This window comes from Pipistrellus hanaki (genome assembly GCF_964339955.1).
Source record: "Pipistrellus hanaki genome assembly, chromosome: 18".
In the NCBI taxonomy this organism is placed as follows: domain Eukaryota; kingdom Metazoa; phylum Chordata; class Mammalia; order Chiroptera; family Vespertilionidae; genus Pipistrellus; species Pipistrellus hanaki.
Genome location: NC_140520.1, coordinates 4,777,285 through 4,799,777, shown reverse-complemented (window position 1 = coordinate 4,799,777; position 22,493 = coordinate 4,777,285). Strand labels below are relative to the sequence as shown.

The window sequence follows — 22,493 nt, the reverse complement described above, 5'->3', positions numbered from 1 at the left end:
ATTTGTGGTTATAGCATTTTCCTGGGGAGAGGAGCTATAGATTCGCTCATGTTCTTTTCCCACAATACTATCTGCCCTCCATTCTTTTCTTTTTTTTCTTTTTTCTTTTTTTAAATACATTTTATTGATTTTTTTACAGAGAGGAAGAGAGAGGGATAGAAAGTTAGAAACATTGGCGGAAACCGGTTTGGCTCAGTGGATAGAGCGTCAGCCTGTGGACTGGAAGGTCCCTGATTCGATTCTGGTCAAGGGCATGTACCTTGGTTGTGGGCACATCCCCAGTAGGGTGTGTGCAAGAGGCAGCTGATGAATGATTCTCTCTCATCAATGTTTCTAACTCTCTATCCCTCTCTCTTCCTCTCTGTAAAAAAAATCGATAAAATATATGTTAAAAAAAGAAAGTTAGAAACATTGATGAGAGAGAATCATCCATCAGCTGCCTCTTGCACACACCCTACTGGGGATGTGCCCTTGACCGGAATCGAACCCGGGACCCTTCAGTCCGCAGGCTGACGCTCTATCCACTGAGCCAAACCGGTTTTGGCTGCCTTCCATTCTTGACGTCCCTCATTGGGACCAGTAGAATCAGTAGCTGCACACAAATGCAAAGTTCAAAATGCAAAAGGAAAAACCTAGACACTGTGAAGAGTGTTTAGTTCCTCTTTTAGAGGACAGTTTATTGCTTGGAATTTTGAGAAGTCTATTTCCTGTACTTCAGATGGCTTGTCTTTCTCTTGTTTCCCCAGTGAATTCACTCCCCACAGGCTGATAAACCCAACATAGAACTTACCTCCCCACGTCCCTTCTCTGCCTCAAGTCTACCTGCCGGGAACTTCCTGTCCTGCATCATCGTTCTCAAGTCTTCCTGGCTGAAAACAGATCTAGAATTTTAACTCTTCTCTTGCTCTCATCCTTCCAACCAGTCAGTCACCAAGTCCTGTGACTCATTTGTTACCAGATGTTGGAGTTACTCGACCTGTAAAATTTTGTTGTTATTGACTGACTTAGGGTCCCATCATTTTCTTTCTCTTAGTAAATGCATTTTAAAAATATCCCAAAGCTCCATCTCTTATAATTACTATGCGGTTCCCTTTCCTCCATGAAACCTTTTTGAAGTTCTGTCCCTTTCTTTGAAATCTCATAGTACGTTTGATGTCTCTTATAGTCTGTCTACCTTACATGATGATTATTTGTATACTGACCTGCTCCTGACTCCATGGTCCTTGAGGGCAGAGGGGACTAGGTATTTCTCAGCTTTCTATTATAAATAATGCTGAGGTGTTTGCCTGCAGGGAACAGGAACTCTCTCCCCCTTGTCCCAATCAAGGAGGAGTTTACTGAAAAGATACCGTGGGCAACTTCATAGGCACCAGACATCCAGAGACAGACGAGAGAACAGCCAGGCCCCGAGTGTAAGGATGTGATGCGGGCTCTCTCCCCATTCCTCCAGGACAGAATAGTCGCTTGTTCTGTGGTGTTGGTAAGCCACCTCTTCAGATCAGCTTTCTCTGCTCACTTATGACTTCTTTGGCCCTGCCCCCACTCCCACCCCCAGTTTTCAGCTCTGGCTTACTCTGGCACCTCTGGCTCGCACACTGCTTGACCTGGTAGTTCAGGTGCTTCATGTCCTGAGTCAGGTTCCCAGGGTCCGCATTTCAGGTTCCTGGGAAAGAATGTCAGATTGGCTCACCACGTGAGGTGCCCATCACTAGCCAGCAGCTGAGGTGGGAATATGGCAGGGTGGATGAAGTATTATGAGTTCCGTTAGTCTGGCCCTTTCAAAGACTGGGGGGTCAAGTTCTCCATTAAGGCAATAGGAGCCCAGTGCGCAAAATCGCGTGAGACCCAGGACCCAGAGTCCCGGGCCTTGGCAGGACCCAGAAAGAGGCCTGCAGCTGCCGCCACTGCTGTTGCCACGGGAGGCAGAGCCCAGAAACCTGCCCGTTGCCCCCGGCGGGACCCACAAACCCACCCTCGCTTCCGGTCAAGACCTCCAGAGTCAAGTCCTTGCCCACTCACATGCACCTCGCTGCACATGCAGCCCCGCCCACCTCACACACACATCCTCCTGCTGACTGGTTGTTACGGTGTGATGGCGTGACGACCACAGGCTTTTTATATAACAGATGGATAGAGAGCTAATTAATAGATGACAGTCCTATGATGCAGTAGACACTCATTAAATACAAGTTGGAATTAGATAAAATATTGAAGAACTAACTGTATCTCTGCTTTAGCCCTAAGTGGTTTGCTCAATGGTTAGAGTGTCGGCCCACAGACTAAAGGATCGTGAGTTTGATTCTGGTCTAGGGCACATACCTCAATTGCAGGCTTGATCCCTAGCCTCAGTTGGGGTGTGTCCAGGAGGCAACCAATTGATGTTTCTATCTCTACTCCTCCCTTCCAGTCTCTCCCAAAATCAATGGAAAAAATATCTTCAGATGAGGATTAACAAAAAACAACAACACTTTAGTTTTTCATTAATTCACAAGAACATGCCTGCTAATTCTCAATATTAAGTTATCATTTTGTATGGTTGGCAGATGTAATTAAATTCAACTTGAGGTAGGGTGCGGGATTTTAAACTCCCATTATCAACACATCCAACTCAGAATAGTTACTTAATTACTATTAAATAACTGAGTTCACCTGAATTTAATTACTTTCTATTTTAATCCAGGAGCTAATTTTTTAATGCGTATAATCAGTACAGGATCTGTGCTTCATCATCCCTGCTTTTTCCTGACTTTTTCCCTACTATTTTTATGAGCACCAGAAAATTGTCCAAAACTAAGGGAAGAGGTAAAAAAGACTATTTTGCTCCTTGTTGATAATCTTGCTTAGAGGTTTTTGTTTGTTTGATTAGGGAGTAGGTAAAACATGGCAAAGCAGCTTGCTCATAGATTTGAGCTATCATGCACTGTTTATGTTTCGTTGGCTTCGTGGAGTTTTGTTTGATTAGGGATTGGGACTTGTTGGGGAGGATGGGGAAGGGAAGAAGAGATGCTCTAAGTACCCAGCAGTGAGAATGTTAGCCACAAAGACACATGTCTAGAGCAGTGGACTCCAGATTTGTTCAGATCGCTGGAGCTTGTTTTAAAATTTAAACAGAATACAGAATAAAGAGACTGAAAACTGGGAGATCAGGCCTGATCTCAGGGTCCTTTGTCTATGGAGTTAATATCATCAACCAGATGGAGTATTTTAGCAGATTGTAAAGAGGGCTGTTTTGTGTTACTGGTTCTCTTATTCTTGAGTTTGATCGAACTTAGTTTGACATAAAGCTGTTTAGGAAGATAGTTAAAAATTGAGGTTAAAAACCTGAAAGACATAAATTGCATAAAGTGCCTATAGTGCAAATGTTCAAGAGAAAGTAAAGAAATTGTTCTAGTATTTGATTTTAACCTCCAGTTTTTAAACTGTCTTACTTTTTGGTGTATTTCTTTTTCATTGTTTAGCAAGTTAGAGTTATCTTTAAACTTTTATCTGTCCAGGCTATCCTGTTACCTGCTTAGCAATCCTCTGTTATCATTTCTGTAATTCAAGCTACTTGAACTGAGTAACATTGTGTTAGGATCCCTGTTTAATCATTCTGGTTTTGATACAATGCTCTGTGTAAATGAAATATCCTATTTTCCATGATTTGCTATTAAGTTGTAACAGAAATGAATATATCTAATATGAACTAAGCAAAGAAGGATTCCCAAAAGAACAAATTTGTTTGGCATGTATCTGAAAAATGGCCTAATGATCTAAGACAAGTTTCAGGAGGATGTACACTTCAGACATGAATTCCTTTGATTTCCAAGTTAGACTTGGAAAAATACTTAAAAGTTTAAGAAAGATTGTTCAAGGTTAGCTGAGATATTAGTGTTCATTGTTTGCTTCTTTTTGTCACCAAGTCTACTCAAATGGTTAATGATTTTAATATTCATACAAAAGTGTTAGGGTTTTTTAAAAAAGTGATGTTAGTATTTTACATCTCGGAATTGCTTAGCTTAAAACTAGACAGTGCTCTAGATTTTTTCTAGCTGCTCATGGAAATTTACATCTGTAGAGTCAGGCATGTCTCACCGTGATCAAAACATACACTCTGTTTATATATTTAAACTGTGCTGTATCTTTGTTCAGGTGGCCTGAGGTTAACACTTACTCTACTGGTGGCATAGGGAACTTTAAATCAGACTTCTTTAAATTTAGCGGGGTAGCTGGATTCTTGTCATCTTATAATTAATCTTTCTGGAATGGTTGGGTTTTAAAATTAAAACAGTATTCCATTGAATTCCAAAAAATTATTATAGAAATGTCACACTGTTCATGGCTTTCTGTTTTATTCATGTATGGGTAGCCCTAGTTTTTAAAACTTTTTCTTATTAAGTGGCTACTGTTGTATGGAAATGGATTTTGCCTGAGACCTTGGGATTACATTTTACAAGTTACTGTAAATTATAGGAAGATTGTTTCAGAGTAACACACTTCAGTAGAGCACGGCCCCTCTGTCCTGAAGTTAGAACAAGGGAATCATTAACTTCAAACCAGGCTCTGTTTGAGGCAATGCTGTAATTACTCCCATGATTTACATCGCTAATGGAGTTCTGATGTCTGTGATCTGATAGCGTGCCTCACGCTCTGTGCAAGTGATTTCAATGTTGAGTTATGCATTTCGGGAAACAACAAATTGAACTCCTTCTTTTTAATGATGCATATCTTACCATTTTGCAACATTCATACATCCTCACATATTTTAGTTCATTTCAGGTTGTTGAAAAATAATTTCGTTCCTCTACTTCTAAGAAGAGAGGAATATTTCTTATTCTTTTATTTGTGTTATTATGGTTGTAATTAAAATCCACATTCATGTCCTCATCAATATTTGTAGTTCTTTCAACTTTTTCTAGACTACTTAAAAGTTTTCTTACTAACACATTTGTTATTTTGGAATAATTTTAGATTTACAGAAAAGCCACAAGATAGTGCATAGAGTTCCCATATACTGTTCACCTGCTTTCTCTTAATGTTGACATTTTACTCAGCGATGGTACATTTGTCCACACTAAACTTCACACTTCATTGGGACTTGAGCAGTTTTCCACTCGTGTTCCTTTTCTGCGCCAGGATCCAGCCTAGGGCTCCGTGGTGCACTTGTCAGGCTGCTTTCAGTTGAGCTTTTTGGCTTTCGGTGTGGCGTGTCCAAAGGAGCCTGTTTATTAAGCTGCTTATGATCAGCATCTCTGATCGTCTTATATGCGCTCAGGTGCTTTCCTAGCCTGAGATTACAAATAGCTGAGAACAGAGCTCTGAAGCAATTCGAGCTGCGGAGACACACAAGTAAACAGTGATAATGTATGTGGAATGTGGTTACAGGAGGAGTAGCCAAGTTCTGGAAGGAGGTGGGAAAGAGACGTATCAGGGAAGTCCCCCCAGAGGAGGCGATGTGGAGATGGACCTTGAAGGAAAAATAGGAGCTCTTAGGCAGAGACTGGAGAGAAACACCCAGACGGAGGGGTAATAGTGCGAACAGAAGCCCAGTGATACCTGTGAGCCAGTGACCAGGTGTGCCTGCAATGAAGGGCTGTGCAGGAATGGAGGAGGCGAGGCTGGGAGGACCGCAGGGGTTAGAGGAGTGCTCAGTTGAGTATCTTACTTTCCTATCTCACAAGAACATTTTGAGGCGGGGTCAGTAAGAAATGTACCTTCACAAAATTAGTTTTCAGTGATGTATGTGTACAAACCCTATAATTGAGGGTTAACATCAAATGCTTTTTGTTGACCTGCTTTCAAAGAAGTGAAAGGAAACTTACTCACCAGAAGCCAGAATTAGAATACTGAGGCAGCCAGCGGCCGATCTCCCTCCTCGCTCACAAGTGCCGCTCCCTCAGCATTCTCTCTCCATTCCGCGGAGTGAGGAACCCACACTCATCCCACTTCCATGGCCAGCTGCCCAGAGAGAACACCGGATCTTTAGCAGCACTCAGGTTACTTGTTCAGTTCTCAGGTGATAGTGTTTTGAGGAGAGCTATTCGGCAAAGTGAGCTGCTGCTTTTTCTCTCTTAATCAAACCAACATCTTCCTTAGGTGATTTATGAATGTTCAAGTGGCTGTTAGCTTTCTGCTTTATAGTTTACTAGTGGCCCAGTGCACAGACTCGTGCACATTGAAAGGAAATTAATTAGAAGGTGGCTGGCAGGGCAGGACTAGGCTAGCCAGGGGCTGAACACGCCCTGGAGCCAACTTTCTACATTCCCTCCCCCACCAGATTTGGGGCAACGGTACCCAGCAACAACATAATCCATGGCCAAAGATGGAATTGTGTGGCCCCGAGAGGAATCAGGGTCCCTCCTCTGTGGTTCCGGGGTGCGTCACCACCGCCACTGCCAAGTCACCGCAGCGTGGCAGCTTCTGTGTTGAGCGTTTGCCCCCTGGTGGTCAGTGTGCGTCATACCTACTGGCCGGTCAGACAGTTGACAGTCGCTTAGCCTTTTATATATATAGATAAGGCTTGTAAAATGATAGGATTGCCCATGTAATTGGAGAAAGATGTGAAACTACAAACCATATACTGTTGTGTAAGGCAGACATATTTTGGTTGTTAGGATTTTGGTTCTTTTTAATGCCCTCCCCTCCCCTATTGCATATTTACCTTCTAGAAATATTTCATGGAAAAGTAATTGATGTTAGGAAGAGACACGGGTGACTTCAGAGATGACTGGGCATCTTGAATGTCTTATGCTGGGTGATAGGCACACAGATGTTTGTTTTGTTACATATATGTCACAATTATTCCCTTTTATGAATTCAGTATTTAATCAAACCAATTTAAGATTTCTTAAAGGCCAAAAAGAAAGGTAATTGGTTCTAATGAACTTAAAGTTACTTCCATTTAGTTTTTATTATTTTTATATTTTCTTTTGTTCACAAAGAATAGAAAACTGATTCAGGCCAGCTCAGAGAGCTGGGCGGGAGCTGCTGTTAGGTGGGAGAGGGGTTTTCCGGGAAAGCAGGAGAGCGGGAGAGCCGGGCTGTGGGAACTGAGGCAGCGCTGGCATCAGCCAGGCTCCTGTCGTCTTCCCTCTTTCGGCTTCTTTTTGCTTTCTTGTCTCTTCCTCTCCCTTCTGTCTCCTTGGCCCATCCATTCTCTCCCCACCTCTGCCTCTCCTCTTGTGTGCGCTCTCTCCTCTCATGGCATCTGTACGGCTCTCTGCGCCTGTCTCTTCGCTCTCCTCTAGGCCAGCTCCCCGGGCCTTCCCTCTCTGACATGGATGTGCATGAAGGCCCCAGGATGGCAGCCTGGGCTTCTCACACATTGCAACCAGTAGTTCAGGACTCCTGTTTCTCCATGTCCTGGCACAGCTTCCTCAGTTTACCTGATAGGGGGTCCTACTCATCTAGAGAGGCCGAGCAGGTGCAGGGCCTTTGTCAGCCGGGCCTGGGTGACTCCTGCTGCGGGTATTCACCTCCTGTCAGGCACCCGGAGGGCCTGGCCAGGTCGTGTAGGCCATGGCAAGTTCTGTCAGAAAGTTTTATATACACTTGAAGCCTTTTTGGCAATTGCTTCCTAGAAACACCTTTTCAGAGAAGAGAGTGTTTCCTCCGTCCCAGTCGCACTCACTGCCATCTTCTACCCTTAGTGTCCATTCATTCACTCTCACTGAACAGACACTAAAGAGGGCTCGTGTGGTTCATGCACTCTCTTAGGTGTTGGGATGCGGGGTGGACAGACAGATTCGTAGCAGCTTCACTGAAGTGGATGCTGGGTGCACGGAGCTGGGACAGGCTCAGAGTGAGGTGTGGAGGGAAATAGGGGGAAGAGGAGAGGTTTGTGAGCAAGTCCAAATTTATTGTCAGGTATAATTGTGGGTGAGAGGTGAGGGCATAGCCAGGAATGGGTGTGGGGCTGAGTAAAAATAGCAGAGGAATGGAAATCTGTTTCTGTTAACTGCCCACATTGAAAATTCCTCCACTGCAACTGGCATTTGCAAAATGTGATTAGGTAACCACCGAATCTCATGGAAACTCAAGCCATTCATCATGTCCGCAGTTACGTGCCTACCTGTCCTAGATTGTGGCTAGATACGGGGTGGGGACACACAAAAAGAAGGCACTACTCTGTGCTTTGTAAGAGCTTTTGGCATAGGATGCTAGAGACCTAACCAAGTATAGCCCCAATTCATTACATTAATTTGGCCAAATAATTAGCGTGACAGAGTTTGACACAAGCCTGTAGGATCGGGCTGGGCCTGGTCAGAGTGCCCTTGCGGGAGTAGTACAGTGCGGGAGAGTGTCCAGGTGGCCCCAAAGGGTTCCATTGCCGTTTCATCCAGGCCAAGAAAGCAGCCCGCAGCTCAGGAAGAGGAGGGAGCAGGAGCAGGAGATAGGCGGTCTAGAAGAGCCAGGGCTGCCAGAGATCACAGTACGGTGAGGCGGCTGGGAAGGCGAGTTTGGAACTTAATTTTGGAAACTGACCTCTGGGACGGACACTGAAAGGCCATGAACCATACACCAGCCCCCGGAGTGGGAGTGATAACGGTGTGCGGAGGATGGCGGGGCTTCAGCAGAGAGGAAACGTTTGAACTAAAGAGGGTTTTCAAGGAGATTTATGTGCAGAGTCTGGGCAGGTTAGAGGGACAGCGGGCCGGGTGGAACAAGGAAACTTGCTAATTTCACACGAAAAGCAGTTTCTGACTTCTCCCATGAGGCCATACGTTCCTAAGCTTATCTGTAGTTGAAGTCCCTGCTCAGTAGTGTTTGACACATACAAGAAATGCTTGAGTGGGGAAAAAGACTAAGAAACACTTTTATTTGCTCCATGACATCTTTCGCACCTGTAATTCTGCTAACCTTTTCTTTTACTGAATTAAGAAGTGACCGGTTTTTGTATTAAGAATGGCCCCTTGAAAAGCATTCTGAATGAAATGTCATTTTCACCTTAATCGGAATTTTCACTATTAGCTGCTCTAGGCCTGACAATAGGAAGGAATCAGTGGAGCCCTCATTCATCTTGTGATTGGAGTGAACACGGCCTGTGGCCCTGTGACCCTTAGTTAAGGATATTCATTCTTTAAAGAACAGCAGCTAACTTGAATATTCTGCCCGTCTGAATAATTACAGAGCCCCTTGAGCATGAATAGAGGTTTGCTGTCAGACACCCTTTCCTCCATGTGCCGCTCTGCCTGATGCTTCCTGTTCTCTGTCCCTTCTCAATCAGGAGTGTCTGCTGGGAGACATGCTGATCACAGATTATGGTCACTGTGTGAAGGTTGGGTGAACAGGAAGATGTGACCCATGGTCTGACTTCAAGGCTACGTGTGTCAGGTCCAGACACTGAGTCTGCCGTTAGCTCTATCGAGTCATTAGAACCTCAGTGTAGGGTGCAGCCAGAGCACCTGGGCCACAGCCCTCTGGCTGATGTGTAAGGAGACAGGCATGCGAGGAGGTGGCCTGCCAAAGGTCCTGCAGTTAGTCACGGCAGAGCGAGGACCGAAGTCTGCTCTCCCAGAGTTTATTGTGCCATGGCGTCGCTTACTAAAAAAAGACTTCTCAGTGCCTGAGTTGTAAATGAAAGTGAGGATAAGTTAGAAAGAAAAATCAAACTTATTTGCTGGTCAAGTTTTCAGCCTGCTGTGGTACAGAAGTCTGCTCTAGCTGGGTGTTCCCATTTGTCTGATGATGGGGCCTGCAGAGGGACCAGGAGAGCTTCTCGGTCAGGCACGGGCTGGTCATCCACACACAGTGCCATGAGCGGACCTAACCACAGACCTCCAGAAGAGGGGCAGTGGTCAGCCATGATCCCGGCTTTTCGGCACTTCACGATTTCTCCATGGAAACAGATATTAAAAGGAAGGAGCCGGAGGTGCCGCAGGAATCGCCACCAGCACACGAGGCAGTGGTGCCAGGACAAAACACAAGAAAAAGTTGGGAGGTGCCCCGGTAAGAGGTGTGGCAGAGGAGGTGGTAGGCGGATCTAGAGCCGAAAGTCTATTTAAGGAAGAGAGATTTTCTGGTGCTGGTTGTTCCTCTGGGCGGGGTGGAGAAAATGACTCACGCTTTGACATGGTTTGCTGTAGTTTTTAGGTTGTAAGTTGCTGTTTAAGAGTGTGAATCTACATTCCATCTAGGATTTGACTGTTGGGAAACAGCTGTTATGGGATTTTGAGCCAACATCAGTGTCCAAGGAGTTTTTATTCAATTACATTCTCTGGGCCCTAACGTTAGTTGGTGGTATTCTGCCAGTGCGAACAGCATTCACTGTGATGGCTGGTTAGGAGTCACTGAATGCTGTCATGTGTCAGGCACCGCTCAGCAGGTAAGTCCCATCCCTGAGGGCACGCAGAGTAAAGGAGCAGAATGCAGGCATGCACCCTCTGTGGACTGGCGTGACGTTTCTTCTAGTCAAAATGAAAGAGGAAGAAAGAGAAGGCGGACAGGTGACACTGTTTTTCGAGGATCAGCCCTCTTTCGGGGTTTAAAATCAGTGTGTATGTAAGCTGAACATGTTTATTTATGTGATGATGATTTATTTATGTTAGCAATTCTCTGGACTTAAAAAAAACTGTGCAAAGAAATCATCACATAAGGAGATAGATGGAATTGGGGAGAGAGGGGAGTCATGGGTGAGGGAAAGGGACATCTGTAATACTTTAAGCACTAAAGATTAATTAAGAAAAAGAAAAGAAAAGAAAGAAATCAGCCCTAACCGGTTTGGCTCAGTGGATAGAGCGACGGCCTGCGGACTGAAGGGTCCTGGTTCAATTCCAGTTAAGGGCATGCACCTTGGTTGCGGGCACATCCCCAGTAGGGGGTGTGCAGGAGGCAGCTGATCAATATTTCTCTCTCATCGATGTTTCTAACTCTCTATCCCTCTCCCTTCCTCTCTGTAAAAACCTCAATAAAATATATTTAAAAAAAAGAAATCATCAGCATCTCCTATCTTTCAGCCCCATAATGTAGTGAGTGTGATGGGAAGAAATGGGTGGGGCATGTGATCTGTGTCTCCTCTCCAGGAGCTCCTAAAAACAAAACTTAGAATGCATGTAGGTAACTACAATGATTCTAGAAGAGAGTACGTGCTGTAAGTAATTTTTCATTAACTGTCGGTGGTTATGCTAACCTGTACACACACTTCTTGTTCTGTTTGATTGTTTCTAAGCTGATTTTCTATATCAATTCTACCCCTTTATTTGCTGCAGATTGCCTTGCTTTTTGTATTGAGAGCGGGACCATCTAACTTAGCTTCTTCTGCCCTTTTTCTTTCAGAAGTCCCTTAGCTTTAGCCCTCATCCTTTCTTCCTATTGATATAAGATGATCTTTTGAAGATAAATCTTCTAAGTCAAATGGATCCCATTCTCTCCTGTCTCTGGGACTTTCCAGACTTTGCTCTTCTATATACCCTCCCCCCTGCCCAGTTCCATCCCTTCTGCTACAGTAATCTTCAGTTCTTCTCTTCACGCCCTGGCTTCTGGCATCGCACTCCCATTCTTTACATTCTATGATGCCTGCCCTGGTAGATGGAAGATGGGCAGGTGACTCTCACCTTAAATCTGTGGTGAATTTTGAAAGAAGGTAGATAAAAGGATGTAGATAAAATTAGCAAGTTCCAAACACCATGTCTGTGGGGTGGGGAAGGGGAGACCTGGGAAGCATGTGGGAAAACCTAAGAGTGGGGTGTTACTAGAGGGGGACTCACTACTGCAGCAACAGAGCGCAGAGGATTGAGGTGAAAATGAAGAGTCCGGCCCCAATAGAGGGTTACAGAAGATGTTAGAGTTTGGGTAGTTATGAGAAACTGGTGCCTTTTTAGTATTGGAAATAATGAGAAGGAAGGGGGCTTTGAGCTAGAAGTTTGAGAAAATTACAGCAATACAGTAGGTGCAGCGTCAGGCTGAGACATGAGAGGAGCAGAAAGGATTAACCTGAGAAATGCATAAGGAGAAAGAAGATTTGGTTACAGCCTGATGTAAGGAGAGAAGACTGAGTGAGATCCAGGTGACTCTTAGATTTCGTACTTGGAGGAAAGGTAAGCTGGTGGCACTTTGCAGGGTGATCCAGAAGCCGAATGGGTCCAGGCCTTTTGGTAGAAAGCAAATCAGTCTTTGTTTGTATAAAATGCCCTGGAACGCCCACCGAAACAAATCCTACTCAGTTCTGTGGTCAGTAAGGGCTGCCTTCTTTTAAGAGACGGAACTGGGTACCTAATAAAAGCTTGGGTGAAAAAAATACGTGTGTGTGTGTGTGTGTGTGTGTGTGTGTGAGAGAGAGAGAGATAATTATAGAAGGACAAACTGACATTTTATCAGGTAGCCTTGGAAAAGCATAGAGGTAGAGCAACATATAACTGGTGTGCTTTTGTATTTTCCTCCCCAGAATTGAAATGGAATCATTAGGTTATGTGTGTTTTTTAAGATATGCAAGGGAGAAATCACTTCTTTCTAACAGTGTCCTTACAAAATTCTCTGTGTGCTACCTGAATATTAACTATTTTAGTGCTACCCCTGATAATTGATTAGGTGATAAGAACAGAGATAATGCCACAGGAAAAAATCCTGTTTGATTCTGAAGAAATGTAGATGTCTGAAAATTTTAAGTTATTTGAATTTTATTTTCACTAACATTTTTGGTTGATAGAGTTGAGAAATGTTTAGTAAAGGATCATACGTATTAAACATTCGTCATTTATCTGTTCTACAGTATTTATTTACATGTCCAGGTTATGTCAGGCCCAGTTTTAGGCCCTGGGAATACAGGGATGCATCAGCCATCGTGGAGCTCATATTTTAGCGAGAAGACAGGAATGAACAGGTCTGTAATGTGAAGAAGTGACAGTACTTCAAGAGAAGACAAGACAGAGGGAGGGGGAGAGGGCGAATGGGATGAGCTTTTTAGGTAGGTTAGTCAGGGAAGACCATTCTGAAGGAAGAGGAGGATTTCTTAAAAACATACTCTGGGCAGAGGGAATAGTGAAGGCACAGACCATGAGTCAGGACCAGGCTCACTGAGAACCTGTTTGGTGTGTTGGAGGAAAAGCAAGAAAGCTTGTCCGACCAGAGCAGAGAGAACAAAATGGAGAATGAAGGCGGAGGAGAATCTGCGGTGGAGTTGTGACGTGATCTGATTTGCATTTCACAAATTTCATTCCTGCCACCGAGTGGAACGCTGACCATAGGAAAGGCAAGGTCTGGAGCATTTAGGAAGTCTTTGCAGTAATCACCTGTGGTGTCCAGTGCGCTTGTCATGATCCATTGTGGGGCAAGAAGAACCTGTTAGAACTAGAGATTTATTTATTTAAAAATTAGACGTGCCTAATATTTAATATACATATTGATACTGGCACCCACGTTTCATCTGTATGTTAATTATATGCCTCCGTTTTTAGCTTGAGCGGCTGAGTCAGTGCTGGTGTCATTTACTGAGATGAGGAAACGGGACGGGGCGGGCTCTGGTGGGAAGGTGGGGGAGCAGTGACTCCGTTGGGGCATTTTGAGTTTGCGATATCTAATAGAAAGCTAATGAGAGAGAGATGCCAGCAGGTAGTTTCCATATGAGTCTGGAGCCAAGGTTAGAAGCCAAGATGAAAGATCTAAATTGGAAATCATTAGCATAGAGGCAGTATACAACTTTGAAGCAAACTGTGTGAGTGCACATTTTTAGCTCTGCTGCTTACTGACTGTAATTGTGGACAAGTTAACATCTCTCTGCTGTATGTGCCTCATCTGGGGATAATATCTACCACACAGGGTGTTGTACTCATTGGGTTAATTCAAGCAAAGTGTCTGGCACTCAGTCCTCACTAGATGTTAACTATTATTATCACTTTGGTGTTTAAAACCATGAGGTTAGATGAGACGGCCTAGAGAATGAATGCAGATAGAGCAAAGGGCTGAGGAAATAATAACCTTTAGGATTCAGACAGGAGGCTGTGGGCTCCAGGAAGATTTCAAGGGGAGAAGTTATCCCTATGGACAAGTTCTGTGGAAGAGGTTGAAGAAGATGAGGAACAAGAATTAGCCATTGGGTTTGCTAACATGGAAGTTGTGAGACCTGGGGAAGTGGTTGCAGTAGAGGAGTGGGCATGAACGCCTGCCTGGAGTGGGTCAAGTAGAGAATGGGAGGCAGAACTGGAGAACATGAGTATAGACAACTCAGTGTTTGGGTATAAAGAGGAAGAAAACATGGAGAGGTAGCTAGAGGAAGATGCGTGGAGTCGGAAGGTAGGAGGTGGGGTATGTGGTGATTTTAAGATGGGAGATGACGGAGTAGCTTTGTATACTGAAGAGAGTGGCCCAGTAGGAAGAGAAACCTCGGTATTTGAGGGACATGGGCTAATTGTAGCAGCCAAGACCTTGAGGTACAGGGAGATGGAGAAGTGCACAGTTGTGGAGATCAGTCTCAGACATTGGCAGAGACAGTTCATCCATTGATGAAGGTAGAGATGGAGGTACACGTACATTGGTGGATTTGGTTATGGGAATATGTGTACCTGTATCTTTTAGTTATTTAATTTTTTCCAGTTAAAAGAGAGGCAGGATCATCAGCTGAGAGTCAGAAGTGGGAAGGGGTTTGTAAGGTTTGAGAGGGGTGATGTTAAACAGGCATCTTGGAAGGTGGGAAATGAATTAGCCAGGCAGGGAAATGCAGGTGGAATGAATCTCAAGGAGGTCAGGTCCCCCTCTCCCCCCTGACACTTGTCACTAAAATGGTTCTCACTGGATGAGGAGGGAACTTGGGGGTGGCATATAGAGGGAAAAAGTGCTGGGGACAGTGCCTCCTCTGCTTCTATTTTGAGCTCTAGTCCCATGGCCGAGAGGATGGCTCCTGGAACATTCCTCAGGTCCCTGGGGTTGGCAGAGGAATCAACACCATTAGGCCAACAATGAATCATTTTTGCCTGTGTTCAGTGCGTGCATCCTGTTTCATGGAGAGTGTTCCTAGAGGTGCTGGCTTGTCTCCTGGAGAGTGCCTGCTTTTCACGGTGGTATGCAGGAGGCCCGGGACACTGCCCATGAGTTTTACTTGGTGGCTGAGTTATGTAAAGTATGAAAAACTGATGGGGAAGCTCACTGGTTTTTCCTGCTAGAGAGCCTCACCAGAGTCTTCCTGGGACCTGTGCTTTCCATTAATCTGGAATTGCTACTCTTGTTGATTTCATGCTTTTGTGTTTGGTTCCAGATGAATTCAACATTTGCTTTTCCTTCTTGCAGGCGCTGGCGAATCTGGTAAAAGCACCATTGTGAAACAGATGAAGTAAGTTGAGACACGGCCTTCTGTAAGACTGCACTTCCTCATCCTGCGTGAGAGTTCACAGGGTCTTCTCATATTGGGGCCATCGTAATGATTTGTGGTTTTCTTCTTTTCCAAGAATCATTCATGAGGACGGCTACTCGGAGGAAGAATGTAAACAGTATAAAGTAGTTGTCTATAGCAACACGATACAGTCCATTATTGCCATCATCCGAGCCATGGGACGGCTAAAGATTGACTTTGGGGAAGCAGCCAGAGCCGTAAGTGCCTCTCGTTTCCTCTCCACTTGCTCTCTTTCAGTAGATGCAGTTAAGCAAAATTTGCTTCGCGTTTTAGGGAAATGAATTTAAGCAACAAGGTCAGATGTAGCAAAGGACTGTGTGCTCATTTGAGACGTGTCAGCAATTTGCTTGGGAGGTATTCGCTTGCCAGGCCTTTAGGAAGTGGGATACAGTAGAGGTTCTGGGATAACTCCCATCCACTTCCTTTCCAGCTCTGTTTATGGCCTTACAGTAGCAAAGGATAGCAAGTTGATCTGATGTAAAGGAGCCAGGACATGTAGCTCGGCGTTCTGAGGTGTAGAGACATAGGCAGACAGCGCTCTCCCAGAATACACTGGGTAAGGACTGAGCACCACGTCCACATTTTCGAGGCAGTTTTCAGTGTTCAAGAACACTGTGGCCCTGTACTCCACTGAACTATAGAACCCAAGTTTCTCTTTCACGTGTAAGAATTGATATTTATAGCTCCTCTATTATCCTTCTAGTTAGTTATGGCTGGTTAGAGAGTGAACGAGAGAGAAGAGAGCTGGGTGGGGCGGGTTGTTTTCATGGCTGCTTAGGGTGAAGGTAGGAAGTTCATTGCAGAGGGGCCTCTGTATGGACCTTTAGTAAGAAGGTCTATTGTGAGAAGCAAGATTGGTCCGTCGTCTCTCCAACGAGGCTTCCAGACTTCCCAAAGGCCTCCTGCTCCTGTCTGACCTGAAGGGGAAAGAAGAGAACACTTTCTCCTTAAACTGGTCTTACTTCCTCGGACGTGTGCAGACTTTACCTCTTATGTGCTCGTCTTCGTTTCTATTTTTACTGGAGGCTTCCTTGAACAGAATGCAAATGAGTTACATGTGCCTGTCTCACAGGCCAGTTTTTTTCCTGCCAGAATGTATGAGTAACCAGGATGGAGATGAGTAGGCCAGGCAGAAGAGATCTTTGCAGGGGATGGTGGTCTGTGGAGGAGGGGTGGGTAGGGGTAGGGGTGTGAAGCCATTCCTCAGCTCAGCTCTGCGCTTCTGACTGTCGTGGAGATGGGGTGAGACTCAACGCCTCTTTTCGAAATAATACAACGTAATGCCCGTGTGTGTGTGTGTGTGTGTGTGTGTGTGTGTGTGTGTGTAAAAGAGACTCTTGTCACGTCTGTAAGAACTGGAGAACCCTCTGTGTCTCTGCAGGATGACGCCCGGCAGTTATTTGTCTTAGCTGGCAGTGCTGAGGAAGGAGTCATGACCCCGGAGCTGGCAGGAGTGATTCGGCGGCTTTGGCGAGATGGCGGCGTGCAGGCTTGCTTCTGCAGATCCAGGGAGTACCAGCTCAACGATTCTGCCTCATAGTGAGTCATTCCCTCCGTCACGGAAGATAGCCCAGCTCATCGCCGTCCTTAGGAAACGGTGACGAGCAGACACTCCCCAAGTCTGTGGAGTCCTCCGAGAGGTTGTTTCCGTTTAGCTGGAGCCCTCGGCCATTGTGTATGACTTGGAGAAAACTGTTTCCCCCTGCAATGGGAGTGGGAGCCTTGGCACCGCGGAAGGAGCTCTGTGGTAGCTGGCAATCAGCAGGTGAAAGTGGTGAGACATCGGCAGCTGGCCCCCAGTTCTCCCAGCTCGGAATCCCTCTGCGCACCAGGGCTCTGCGTCCTTTGCCAGCGAGCGAGGGAGTTCGGGCTTGTGATTCCTTCCTGCGCCTCCGCCTCTGTGGCAGGTTGCTCTGTGGATTTCCCGGGGACGAGTCAGCAATGATAAGTCTTGGCCAGATAATGCTATGGCAGACTGTATATAGAAGGATATGTTGAGTCTTGGAACGAAATTGAAGCATCTGTTTGTCAAGGAAATTCTCTTGGTTTACGTGCTTTTAGGAAATTTGTAATGAATACTTTTTCTAAGCTAAAACGTGCTATCCTGTTTTGCTTCTTTTCCATTTTTACTTATAATACCTATATTCAGAGTGTTGTTTTTTAACATGCATTTTGGGGGCTTGGTGAGTTCGTGTTACTTGTATTCATTTCTTTACTAAATGAAGACACTTTTAAACATTAAGGTATTTTCTCCAGTATTAATTTTCTTACTTTCCACATTCTCATTCCAACTTAAGTTGTTATAGAAAAAATTAAATGATATTTGAAAAACTTACTCTTTAAGTGAAAATTTGACCTGTGAACTATTTCAAGATTCTTGCCCAACTTTTTAAAATATTTTTCAATTGCAGCTATTGGTAGTTTAAATAATTCTCCCTGTAGTCATCAAAGCTAGATTGCAGTTGTTTCTTCCATCATACATTCAGTAATCTCTAAATCCTCCAGCTCGCCCCGATGACAGTGCCTGCGCCCCACTTGGTTTGGCACCGCCACTCACCTGCTCCACCGTCCCACCATGGCTGACACCCACCATGTTCTTCATCTCAGGCCATAAGTCTTTTTTTTTTTTTTTTTAATTTTTATTTAATATATATATTTTTTAATTGATTTTTTTACAGAGAGGAATAGAGTTAAGATACATCGATGAGAGAGAAACATCGATCAGCTGCCTCCTGCACACCTACCACAACCAAGGCACATACCCTTGACTGGAATTGAACCTGGGACCCTTCAGTTAACAGGCTGACACTCTGTCCACTGAGCCAAACCTGTTAGGGCGGCCATAAATCTTTAAGAAACCCTGAAATCGTGAAAATTTTAATTTAGCTGTGAATCAGTCTTTTAATTATTTTATGACAAATTTCTTTGAAGGTGTTTATAGTTTGTTTTTGGCAACACACACAACTTTGAGTTTCATAAATAAAAACAGGAAATACTCGTTCTTATTGGTTCACTTTTTAGTAATAGTTCACTTTTTAGTAATCCACACACTATTCTTTAAAGTCCTATCAGTTTTGTGTGGTGTTTATAGAACTTACTCTGTCTGTCCTCTGCTAGGCTCACGTTTTCTGATTTCTGTGATGGGAAGATGTGATTTTGTCTGCCACGTTAGCTCAGGATCTACTTTTGGCAGGAAGTTAATTTAGTCTGTTGACTTGCTGTGCACATGGTTGGCTTCCCCAGGTAAAATAAACGTGTATTTTATTTAGTTACCTAAATGATTTGGAAAGAATATCCCAACCCAACTACATTCCAACTCAGCAAGACGTCCTGCGGACCAGAGTGAAGACCACGGGCATTGTGGAAACGCACTTCACCTTCAAAGACCTGTACTTCAAGTAAGTCACCGACACAGGCGTCTTTCTCTGGTTAGTCTCTCCGTCAGGGGGAAGGTGCGCTAGGCAGTAGCTCTACCCTATTCATCAGCCTGTATTTGACTGTTTCAACTATGGAAGTCCAAGCATTTCCTTTTTCTCCAAGTAGCATAAATACTTCTGTCCCTTTGTAGGAACTAAAATCAAAATGAAGTTATAAGTTGGGTGTCAATAGAAGTAATCATATGGCTACCACTGTGTTTTATTTTATTTTATTTTATTTTTGATTCAGAGAGGAAGGGAGAGAAAGAGAGAGATAGAAACATCAATGAGGAGAGAGAATCATGGATCGGCTGCCTCCTACATGCTGCCTACTGAGGATCAAGCCCACAACCCGGCCATGTACCCTGACCAGGAACCGAGCCAATACCTCCTGGTCATAGATCAGGGTTCAACCACTGAGCCTCACTGACTGGGTGCAGTGTGTTTTGTTTTTAATTTTACTATTTTCAGCTGCTTTTTTGTTGGAACCACCAAGATATTGGGTGTTTATTGTTTAGAAGGGTAACAATAATTCTAAAAGGGCAGGAGACCGGTTATGTGGTTTTGTTCGGCCATTTTGGCATTAAAATGGAAATGCTTTTCTCACCAGTGTCAGTCCTTCCTTCCTGGTTGCATATCCCTTTAAGTTTAGTGGAATGGAGCTGACGTAGTCAGGACTCTTGGGCTGATCTGTGCACAGTGTACGCACAGCTGAGTTTAATACGGTGCAGAGTGGGAAATACTTCTGGGGATAAAGATATTTGGAGATGTATGATGACATATAAACAGTGGTTGTTTTGGAGAAAATTCTAGTATTTCAATACAAAGAATTTTCTTATCAGCATTAGTAATTGTAAAATAGGCTTCAGCTCATCTCTGTGTTACTGGTCTTTTGTAAATATTAGAACTGTCTTTGGTTTCTGTTTTCTGCTTTTGTGACCTTTGAGATTAGAAGTAGACTTTCTCCCTTCAATGTCTGATGTTCTTTTTAGCTACCTCTTTATGCTTGTATGCAGGATGTAGTAGTGAGCATTGTTGCATACAAATGGAACTTTTAGCTCAGAACTTCTATTTTTTTTCTCTGAAAAAAAAAATAATTTAGAGGATTTGTGAAATACACACAGTTAGGTATTGGATACCAGTTGAGGCCTTGAAATTTTAGTATACCTAAACAGATTTGAAACCTGGAAATAACAGTCCAGCTGAATATTTATAGAAGAGTATATTTCTTTAGAACTGGTGAACTTATTTAATAAGAGTGGCAGAGGCCCTGGCCAGTGTTGCTCATTGGATTGGATCATAGTGTCGTGCACTGAGGTCACATGTCCGATTCCCAGTCAGGAGATTCCCAGGTTGCAGGTTTGATCCCTGGTTAGGTTAGGGCACATATGGGAGGCAACCGATTGATATTTCTCTCTCTTTCTTTCTCTCCTCCTTTCCCCCTCTCCCTCCGCCTTCTTCCCTCTCTCTCTGTCTCTCCCTCTCCCTGTCTCTCTACCTCTTCCTCTCTTTTTTAAAAATAAAACATATCCTTTGTGTTCTATAAGATTAGTAATCCATTTATAATTACATGCCATGACCTTTATTTAGTGTGGGAAACTGTCTTGTTGATGTTGGCATAGATTGATCTCTAGTTAGTAAACTCGGCTGGTCTTCGCATGTCAGGATCAGTAGCCAGATCTCATTAAGGTGCTGCACCCACTTTGTTGTTGGCATGTAGCTATCTTTATTATGAAGTACTATCGCTTCTTCCTTTTCCTCTTCTCTCTGGGCAAAGCCACTACCCATTGATTCACACATTTATTGAACATCTGTAGGCAAGGCATTGTGTAATTGCTTACCTGCCTCTCAGTTAGTGAATGATATTGTAAATGTTAATGTGTGCTAAAAGTCCATGTTGGGAGCATCCTAGTGTTCCACTAGTTTTATGAACTTTTTAGAAGAAAACGGAGGAGTAAACTGAAATTATTGGGGTACGTTCTCAAAAGAGGTAAACCATTTGAGAGGTGCAGTGGTTTGTGAATAAGAGCCGGGGTGCTGGGGTCAGAGTGCCTGGGTTCAGAGCCTCAGTCCCCATTTGTTAGTTGTGTGTCCTTAGGCAAATCAGTTAACACATCTGTGCCTCAATTTCTTCATCTGTAAAATGAGGATACTTACAGGAGTCAGGAGTGCTATGAGGGTTAAGTCAGTTAATGCCCTTAAAATGTTTAGGATGGTGTCTGGCATCATGATAAATACTCAGTAAATATTAGGTATCGTTATTATCTTAAGGTGTATTATTCAGCTCTATTTTCCCTGTCCTTTTTCCTCTCCTTCCTTCCTTTCATTTCAGTGCTTGCTCTGGCTTGGCACATCTGATACAAGCTGATAGAGAGGAGGCTCAACTATCTCTGAAATGAGAATTTTGATTTTTTCAGAGATTTATTTTCTCATGCTTTGTTTTACTTTTAACCACAGATAATTATTTTGACTACACTTTATCTGCTCCTTTGTCTGTTTTCCCCTCACAAGTGGGTGTGGAATATGCAGGGATGGGAAGTCCCTCACCATTTCGGTTTAGGGGGCGGGTGTGATCTCGCTGAGTCTGTGCTCTCCCCTCCTCAGGATGTTTGATGTCGGTGGCCAAAGATCAGAACGGAAGAAGTGGATTCACTGTTTCGAAGGAGTGACGGCCATCATCTTCTGTGTGGCCCTCAGTGACTATGACCTCGTTCTGGCTGAGGATGAGGAGATGGTATGTTGGATCCTCTGGAAAAGCCTGTCTTGTGCATCCCGGAAACGGAAACTAGCTTTTAGGAAGATGGGTCATCCATGTGCTCATTGAATCAAAACTTAAGTCCCAAACTTTTTTCCTTGTCAGGGAAATCAGATTTTCAAAATACCCACTCATGCCCTATTGGCTCTTAAGAAACATGACCATGGCAGCAGGTTGAGTGTGTGGGCAGGATTAAGTCCTTATCAGCCAGTCCTCTTCCCACCTCCTCATCTTCCAAGAATTACAAAAATGAGGACTGGCCCAGACTTTGTTCTCAGTGTCTGACTTAATTCCACGGTGCCCTTCAGTGCTTTTAAGACTTGCTGTTCTTACTTTTTGTGACTGACCTATCATCCTTTATTTCTTTTTCAGAACCGAATGCATGAAAGCATGAAACTCTTTGACAGCATTTGTAACAACAAATGGTTTACAGACACGTCAATCATTCTCTTCCTCAACAAGAAAGATCTTTTTGAGGAAAAAATAAAGAGGAGTCCATTAACCATCTGCTATCCGGAATACACGGGTAAGCCTGGAAGATTTCGTTGGAAGCACCACCTGAGACCAGCACTCAGTGACGGCCTCCAGCTGCCTTCTGTGTGGAACAGGCCTGCTGTCCTCAGGGGTGTGGGCCGGGAGTCAGCATGGGAATGTGATTAGACCCCTGGAGTCTGGCGTGCTGTTCCAGACACAGATGAGTTTACCAGTTTGTTTTATCTTTCTGTTCTCACTTTTTGAGGGATATAGAGAAAGATAAAAATCAAAATTTGGCATAAATATGTTCAAGGAAGTGCAGGGATAAGGTGCAATCTTTGCACTCAAGAAACTGACAGTAGTTGTAGCAAGAGATACATGGCCACGTGAAAAATTCCATTGTATTGGGTCGGCAGCTAAGTAATTGCGGATTTTTTAAAGAAAATCAAAGACAATTTTTTCATGGAACTAAATAACTTTATTCTGTAATGTATTGCCCATTTTGATCAATGACCTTTTGCCATCTTTCAGGCAGCATCATAATCCCACG

General features: G+C 44.0%; 1 protein-coding gene across 1 annotated transcript in view; it reads left to right on the top strand.

Moving 5' to 3' along the window:
• Positions 1-22,493, top strand: part of GNAI3 (G protein subunit alpha i3) — a 32,915-nt gene that overhangs the window by 4,697 nt on the left and 5,725 nt on the right. Inside the window, exons 2-7 of the mRNA XM_084866271.1 lie at positions 15,196-15,238; positions 15,354-15,495; positions 16,680-16,837; positions 18,568-18,696; positions 21,319-21,448; positions 21,842-21,995. Of these exons, the coding sequence (XP_084722397.1) occupies positions 15,196-15,238; positions 15,354-15,495; positions 16,680-16,837; positions 18,568-18,696; positions 21,319-21,448; positions 21,842-21,995 (756 nt within the window). The remainder of the gene's footprint in view (positions 1-15,195; positions 15,239-15,353; positions 15,496-16,679; positions 16,838-18,567; positions 18,697-21,318; positions 21,449-21,841; positions 21,996-22,493) is intronic.